The sequence below is a fragment of the Agelaius phoeniceus genome, chromosome 9, assembly GCF_051311805.1.
Source record: "Agelaius phoeniceus isolate bAgePho1 chromosome 9, bAgePho1.hap1, whole genome shotgun sequence".
Classification (NCBI taxonomy): domain Eukaryota; kingdom Metazoa; phylum Chordata; class Aves; order Passeriformes; family Icteridae; genus Agelaius; species Agelaius phoeniceus.
The window spans coordinates 19,498,786-19,507,076 of record NC_135273.1 but is presented as its reverse complement, the minus strand read 5'-3'; the positions used below and the strand labels follow the sequence as shown (position 1 = coordinate 19,507,076).

The 8,291-nt window shown below is 49.1% G+C and overlaps 1 protein-coding gene across 5 annotated transcripts in view; it reads left to right on the top strand.

Annotated features, from left to right (window-relative positions):
* Positions 1-5,481: 5,481 nt before the first annotated feature.
* Positions 5,482-8,291, top strand: part of GBF1 (golgi brefeldin A resistant guanine nucleotide exchange factor 1) — a 98,633-nt gene continuing 95,823 nt past the window's right edge. For all 5 annotated transcript variants that reach the window (XM_054637211.2, XM_054637207.2, XM_054637205.2 and 2 more), the window contains exon 1: positions 5,482-5,732. In XM_054637211.2, the coding sequence (XP_054493186.2) occupies positions 5,725-5,732 (8 nt within the window). In that variant the 5' untranslated portion in view covers positions 5,482-5,724. The remainder of the gene's footprint in view (positions 5,733-8,291) is intronic.

The following is an 8,291-nucleotide window of genomic DNA, read 5'->3' as shown; positions in this document are numbered from 1 at the left end:
AGCAGCAGTTGCAGGGCATGCTTAATCCCAGGCTAGTTACCGCACGCATTGTTGCGGCTCTAGGCGGTACCGGGAAGCGCTTCTCTGTCAATACTGTGCCGCTCCTACCGGGACACGGAGGTTACCGGGTGTGTGACAAACACCACGCTCCAGCCACTGATGGGTCTTTTGGAGCCTAAATGCTGCTCGTAGTTTAGATTCCAGCCTGGCTTCTGCTGAAGTTCACGGCAAAATCCCACTGCAGGAGTGTACTGCAGGTGCGATCACTCCCTGAAATGCCCCCAAATCCTTGTACCTGCTACAGCAAGCCTTGAACGTGTTGGCACACACATTTTACTCCAACTAAACAGGTCCCCTCTCTCCCAATGCTTACAGGGAGAAGTTTGTAGAAGCCGGGCTTAGCCTCTCTGTCCTGCTCCGGGAGCCCAGGGGAGAAGTTTGTCCCTGTCAGGCTCTTCTGGAGCGCGATGTGTGATTCTACGGTCTGATTTTCTTGAGGTCATTCTCATGTCAACCTTCTCTCCAATTTATGATGTCAAAGGTCACCTTCAAGCTCTTCCACTGACATATTTTAAAGATTAGGAAATAATGTTGTGAGAATAGTAGTGAATTTTAACCCCAAATGATTTACCAGCCAAATTTAAGGAGCCTAATAAATGCATAACAAGACATAAAGATACCCATGGAAAGACAAATGCACACGGAGCAACACAGGATGTAAAAAGAGGTTAAGCAGACCCAGGCATTATGGATTATTGCTCAAAAACATTCACTGACACGTTAATTCAGTAGAAATACAGAGAGTTTAAAAGGAATCACAACATTGACATACTTGTGAGAAATTACCGTGATTTTTTAATGGTAGTAATCTGGGGCTTGTGTTTGCCTTACTACTCTTTTGCCTGCCAAAAATGACAGAAAGCTGGACCACGTCTGTTTCTAGCTCAGATTTTAATCCACCTCGGCATAGGTTTGTCTCCATTAGGAGAAGCAGACACAGTGTAACAGCACTAGCACTTTCCACAGGGCACTCTGTCTCTATCACAACATGCCACAGGGAAGTGGAAAACTGAGGATAAGGTCTGCAGCAATGAAGGGACCTTATTTTCAGCTGCCTCCCTCTCTCTCCAAACCTTTCACCTACAGTAGCCTGCAGCAAACACAGTTTGTGCTTACACTTACAAGTAATAATGAAACAAATGTATTTTTAGCTATTTCTCTTGGGCACCACGTCCCAAGTTGGTTCCCTGCGGAGCACAGTGCAAAGACTGTTGTATTAGACCATCCAGGGACCTGCAGAAGGAGTTTGTCATCAAGGCATCCTCAATTCAACTGCTGGGCTTACCCCTGAAGGGTGTCTTTGGGAGGGAGGCTCTAGTGCTTGTCGTTGAAATGTAGATCTTGTTGGTTAGTGCCAAGACCTCTTAGCTGTAGTGCATCTTGTCCTGCCAGCAGGAGACTTGATTGCTGGGGAAGAGAACAAGAGCTTCACATGGGTTCAGGAGACTGATGTTACTATTTTAAATAAAATAAAATAGAAAAGAAAAAAAATGTAAAACCAAACTAAATCAAGAGTGACCCTGATTCATGTCTTGGCAGAGAGATGGGATATGATAAAGAAGGGAATTACTCAGCATCTTAGACACCCTTCCTTTTTCACCACCTGGGAAGAGTTTGTTCTCAGACAAGATCTGTCTCTGCCACAGACAAACACGGTCCTCATGCTGGATGGGCTCACTGCTCTTGGAGAGTGGTGGAGTTGTTGATGATTATGGTTTCCATCTCTATGTCTTAACTGATCTTTTAGCCATGCTGGGTCCATGCCATGGATGGCAAATGCCTCAAAGATCAGGACTCAAGCTTGAATTTGGCTTGGCTTTCATGCCAGAAGCTGGCCTAGAGAGCAGAGGTAGGTTTGATGCACTTGTGGCAGCCAGGGCTGCCACTGCAGCATGCTCTTCTAGTTGGCATTTGACAATCACTGTGGGCTTCATGCCCAGGTGTATCACATAGCTGTAGTCTAGCCAAGAAGTGACAAAGATATGACTAACTGAGCCCAGCTTGCTCCTGCCAAAAAGGCATGGGTTGCCTTCGCCAAGAAGAGACAACGAAAACATCACACTGGGAAGTTCACTGGGGGAGCTTGATGTCACTGGGAAGTGCAGGAGTGTTCTGGAGACACAGGCTAAATGGAACAGCTGGGAAGGTATTTTCGATTTAGGAATCTGCTCTGCAGGTTTAATACTGTACTTGGTATAGTTTGTACAGTTTTTAATAGTTTGTGTAGTTTCCAGAGAAGTGTTTTAATCCTTTTAATTGTTTCTGCAACAGCAGCTCTGCTGTTTCAGTTGTAGGTCCTGACTTGGATTCCAGATTGTGTCAGATGCCACACATCAGTTTTCCTTTGGAGATCCTTCAGCTGGCTTTGGGCTAATCTCTACCTGAGCTTGCTCTGGAAAGGAGAAGCTGCTTCGAAACACTGTGTTCTGCACATGATCAGTAGTGGTTTGGGGATGCTTAGCTCTAGGAAGAGTGGCTGCACAGAGTTTCTAGCCATGACAACTGCTTGTACCTTCTGAGAAACTCCATCTTTCTGCTTTCTTTTCTAGAGACCTTACTAAGCCTCTGAGAAACAGCAAAAGCCTCCAACAGGAGGGGAAGATCTCAGACTACCTAACCTGCTGGAAAATTTCTGTTACAAGTGCCCATGGGTCTGATATCTGGGCTCTGAAGATAACCATGAACTGGTGGTGCCTGAGCAAGAGTTATGGACTATACAAGGCTGGTGCAGATTGCAGAGATGCAGGTGGTTGGCAGCATGGATTTCTGACAGTCTCACAAAAGGCGAGCGGTTGGTGTGATATGGAGACTGTGCTCTTTGCAAGGGGCTGGCTGCTCAGGTGTCTCATGAAAGCAGGTGAGCTGACCAGGTAGCTGGGAAAGGCCTGAGGGGATGATTGTCAGTGAGTTTGGTGAGTTTGCATCCCTTCCATATGTTCCTTGTGGGCTAAGGAGGAATACTCAAGACAGAAGCTGCTGAAAAGTTGCATTTTTGCAGTGAAGATAAAGCTAAGCTTTCCAGATAGCAGGGGGGTGTGCACAGACTGCTTGTCTGATCTTTGGTTTCATTGTACCATGATATTGTGTGTAGGAACTAGTGCATTATCTTGGAAATACAGGGACAAGGGATTATCCTATGTCCTGGTCCTACACCTGGATCTTTTGGTGCAGAGTGCTCCCATTTGCCCACACGTGCCCATAGCTGTGCACCGCTCACTTCAAACACTGCTGGATCATGCAGTCCAGGCAAGCCAGGTTTCCTCACTGCTGCCAGGCTGGAGATGTTGGTGCCACACTTTCCCATCAGGAGGATTTGCCGTGCAGCCAGGGTGGTGCTGGGCTGTCTGAGGGCTGACTAACGCAGTGCTGTAGTGTGTGACAGGGAGCTCTCCTCCCCAGGCACTGTGGGGCCATACCACATTGTTTTTCTCTCCAGACAATGCAGTGCTGGATTGTAAGTAAAAATGCAAAGCACATTGCAATGTTTGCTCTTTATTAATGCACTAAGATGCATTTGGGTGAAGCAGAAGGCTCCTGCCTGGCTTGGTTTCAGGCTCCGTGACAGGCTTCCATAAATAACACCTTAGCAGGGTCCAATTCACCAGATGTGACTGGGTGGGAGCCTGAGCTACACAGTGGACATTGGAAGGGGCAAGAAGGCATGGAACGGGGTCCAGACCCTTTCTTGGCAGGCATGACAAAGCTGGACTGAGCTGCAAGGTGTACAGTGGCTAAGCCAGCACCTGAAATCCCCTTTCCAGAGCAGGGAGCAGATGGATGGAGTGGCAGATGAACTCCTGTGAATTTCAAAATGTCTGGCAAATACCACCAGGCTGTTAGTTAGCATCTGCTGGAGTGGGGCAAGAGGGAAGGAGAAAGCATTAGCAACTAATTTGCTTGTTCTGCAAACCTTCACTCGTTGCATATGAAATCTGGGCTCGGTGAGTATTTGACTATTTCCCAGCTGAGAAACTCGAGATAAACTGCATGGCTGCAGCAGAGGCTGGAGGAATACATCCTAGCTTCTGTGCCTATGGCTAGACCACTGGGGCATGCTCTTTCTTGCTTCACCTCTAGGTAATGTGGCTGCTTAATGCAATTACAGCTTAAACTTCCAAATCCAAAGACTTCCTACATGCTGCCAGGTAAAGCCGGGCTGAAGAAGGTCCCCTGGCAGTGTCAGAGCTGGGAGGTAACAGCAGTTTCAATGTAAGGCACATTGAATCTCGATCAGGCAATAGTCTGACAGCCACTGGTATGTGATGATACCTGGCCATTTTTTAGGGCAGCATTGAAGTCAGCCTCAGATTTATTATTTGGCTGGTCACCAGTGCTGTTGGATGTTCCCTTGAGCGTTTGTCTGAGAACTTTCCTCAGTCACATTGTGGTAGATGAAATTGTGATTAAAAGTGAATGAATACTTTTTGACCCTTTCACCTTTCTCTTGGCCCCAGTGATTTGTGTCTTCCCTATGGAGTGTAGGATTTTGGGGTAGCTGTTGCTTTGACAGTTCTAACATCTGCCTCAACCGATGCCCAGGCTGACCTGACTGAAGATCCTAGAGCTGTAAAACTGTAACACAGCTGCAAGAACCTTCTGTCCTCTGTCCCGAGTTCAAAGGGCAGAGGCTTAAACAAGTAGTCACCCCTGCAAATTACTGCCTTTAAGGCACACAGCATTGCTACTGGAGCACAGACATAGAAAGCACCTGAGAGGGAGGGAGCAGCACCAAGAACCCCTTTTGCCAAGTGCCGGATAGCTACAAGGCTGTGATTGTTCTTGCTGCAAAGAGCAGTCCAATAAAGCAGCCTCACAGAGCAGTTAAACTCCCTGGTGGTTTCTGTCTGCCAAGATCACTGTGCTGGATGAACTAAGGCTGCAGCCCGTGGCTTGTAGCCCAAGCTGAGCAAGCGATCGGCTGTGCCCAGGTCTGAGGGGAGTTACGGGGGAGCAGGACTGCGGAGAAAGAACAGGCGGCGTGCGCTCCTCTGGGCGCTGCCGTGCCTGGGTACCAGCTGCAAGAGGCTGTGGAACAAGTTGGGAATACTGGCGAAGCACGGCGGAAGGGCGCTGCTGCCCTCCGCGGGCTGTGCAGCCCCGGCACCCTCACCCACTCCGTCACACCCTCACGCCCTCCACTCGGGGCGGCCCGGGCTCCCACACGCCGTGGGCGGCCCGGCCCACAATGCTTTGCGAGGGCAGCGCTCCCGCCGGCTTCCGCCCGGCTTGCGCCCGCTCAGGCGCGGCTGTGGCGCCGCACCGCGCCGCGATTGGCCAGCGGGTCTGCTGGTTCTACCCTCTCGCCTCTCATTGGCTGCCCACCGCTGTCACTGTAGGGCCCGCCTCCTCCGGTCGCAAGCCGTGTACCCATTGGGCGTCGCGGGGAGCTGCGCGGCGCATCATGCGCGGGTTGGCTGTCCGGGCTGTCCGTCTGCGCAGTAACCAGGCAGCGGGTCACGGTGCGCCGGTTTCCACGTCAGTGCGAGGGAGCGGGGCCGGTGTCCCTGTCCGTGCCCCGCGGACCCCGCGCTCCGCGGCCTCGCCTCCGCCGCCGCCGGCAGGGAGGGGCGGACAGGGGGCGGGCCGAGCCCTCCCGCCCGCGGTGCCGCCCGCCCTGTTATGTGAAGCGGCCGCCGCCGCGGGGAGCAGGCGCCGCCATTTTGGATGCGGGGGTCAGTGCCGGGCAGCGACCGCCTGTCGCGATACTGTCGCGATGTGGGGGCGGGCGGGAGGGAAGCGGCGGCGGGGGAACCTTGCGGGACCGGCGGGGGGCGGGGACGGGACCGCGGCAGCCCCGGGGGCCGGGCGCGGGTCGGGGCGGCGGCCGCCCCTCCGGCCGGCCGGGGCTGACACGCGTGGCGGTGCCCACGGGGCGGGGGCGCGCGGGCCCGCCTGGCAACGGCCGCCGCGGGCTGCGGGGAACAGCGGGACCGGGGCCGGAGCGAGCTGCGGATGGGCGCTGCACCTGCACACCATCCGCTCCCCGTGCCCACGGGGGCTTGCTGCCTGCAATCGGTGTCGGCAGGCTCTTCCTGGCGTATGGCCAGCTCACGGCTGTGGCGGGGGAAAGCTCAGAGCCCGCTTAGCGTCTGTGTTATGAGTTCATCCGGTGGCATGTTTCATAGTTTCAACAGTATGAAATAATTGGAAAAAAGAAAATCTCCCTCACCATAATAACCTTAGGTTTCATTTTTACTATGCAGTTTTGACAGGTAAATGTGACTTGCCTTTCTCTACTTGATTCCCAGGCCCAATCTCACGGTTGCAGCTGAATGTGGAGGCTTTAATAGGGAAGCTTGTCCCTGTCTTCCTTTCTCATGTGCCACTGCTACCATGCTGCTGCTGCTTACCCTTTAAAGGGCATTCTTAAATGCCCAGGACTGCACAGTTCCTTTCCATACTTACAAATTTTTGCTTTATCTCACTTTTGTCCAGGCTTTAGGAGCTAGTCTTTGGAGAAACATCCTGACTTCTTTGAACTTTTGCTGCCTCTGATGCTTTTTGCAGAACAATTACTACTCGAAAAACCCAAGCAAGTTAAATTTCTCTGTAGATGTTCATGTACCTTCCATGTGAAGTTTAAGAGGAAGAAAAGGAGCTTTCTGATTGCCACTTGGGCTTCTGGGAAGCCTTGCTGGCTGTGAGATTGCCAGGAGTTGTTTGTGATTCAAGGTTGCGTGTTCTGTTTTAGTAGCAGTGTATTGTATCAGGACTCTGGTGGGCAAATCTAGGTCAGAAGCTATCTGGATTATTCCTGCATTGTCATAAACAGTAAAAATTTGGGTCAACAGAAGCTTACTTTGAAATACTACCTTTCTATGTTGTGGTTATATTGTTTTTCACTACTGCTGTTTATTGGAGTAGTGCCACTGGGTTTAAATCAGGTGCATGGCTGAAGGCTAAAGTTAATGATCGGAAGAAATGACTTGATGAAAGTCTGCCAGACCTTGTTGCTTCTGATGCTAACTCTTGCTTGTTTGCAGAAGAATTGCAGACATTTTGCTGCAGAAGAGGGAGTGGTAATATTAGGAATAATTTGGCTTCCTATCTATTGGGATGTGTAGGGGTAAGACATTCCGAGGTTGAGAAATGGAATGTTGAGTGCATGTGTGAAATAACATTAGCAGGTGTAAATCTTGTCAATGTTTTTATATGAAGATTCTACATGTGATGCTATTTCAGAAGTCTCAGAATAGTGATAATTATTATCCATAGAGCACTGTTGAAGGTTTTGACAATTTTATGAATATGAGCTTTTGTTCTTTTATGACATGATTAGGCATCGACCTTTTCCCACTTAGTGTTCTCAGTGCTGTTGTCAGTGAGGCTGTGAAAGGTAGCAGCCTCCTTCTTCTTGTGGTGGCCTGGGCACCTTGTTGCCTTGGTTTGAAGCTGTCATTTTCACTGTGCTGTCTGTTGAATTTCTGTGCAGGAGCATATCTGAGGACTAATCTGCAGTCTTAAGCAGATGTATGAATCTGTCTTGACTGAGAAACAGGAGTTTATATAACCCTTCAGTTTAACTAGCTGAAGGACTAAGGAGCTAAAAAGCATTTGAAATTTAGTAGGTACCTTTCTTTGTTTTTTTTCCTTTTCCCTAACTTAAGACCACAGAACTGAACCCATTTGTTTCTGTATTGAATCCACTATATTTTTGTGCTTGATTGCTTGCAAGAAAGGCATTTATTCTTGGTTTGAGATCAGGAGCTATTGAGACATACCTTTGCTAGGGAGGTTGTTTCAAATTTGTTGATAATCTTCAGTATTAGTTCTGTTAACCTGTTCAACTCTTTTACAATACCCCATTCTTCAGACCATAGCTTTGTAACATTAAGCCTGAATTCATGTTAACATTTTTTCTTCTCTAAGTTGAACAAATGTCTGGTGGTTTTGCTTGACTCCCACCATGCTTCTGTAAACCCAGCTGATCATTCAGTGCTGGTCTGGTAAATTGTGTAACTTTTTTTCTCTGCTGCTTCACAGCATTCATTTCAATCTTAAAACTTCTTTTGATTCAGGACATCCATACTGAGCTCTAAAGTGTGATCAGTTGTTCCTTGTGGTGATGCTACAGTTGAAGGAATACATACAGAAATTATCTAATAATTTAAAAGGGGTAGCCTTTGGGAAGTTTGGAGTTTAGTGAAGCTGTATCCATCACTTGAAATAAAATTCCAAATTTCAATTTTTACATGGATGGATGATTCTTTTGGTGGGCTTATCTTACAAGG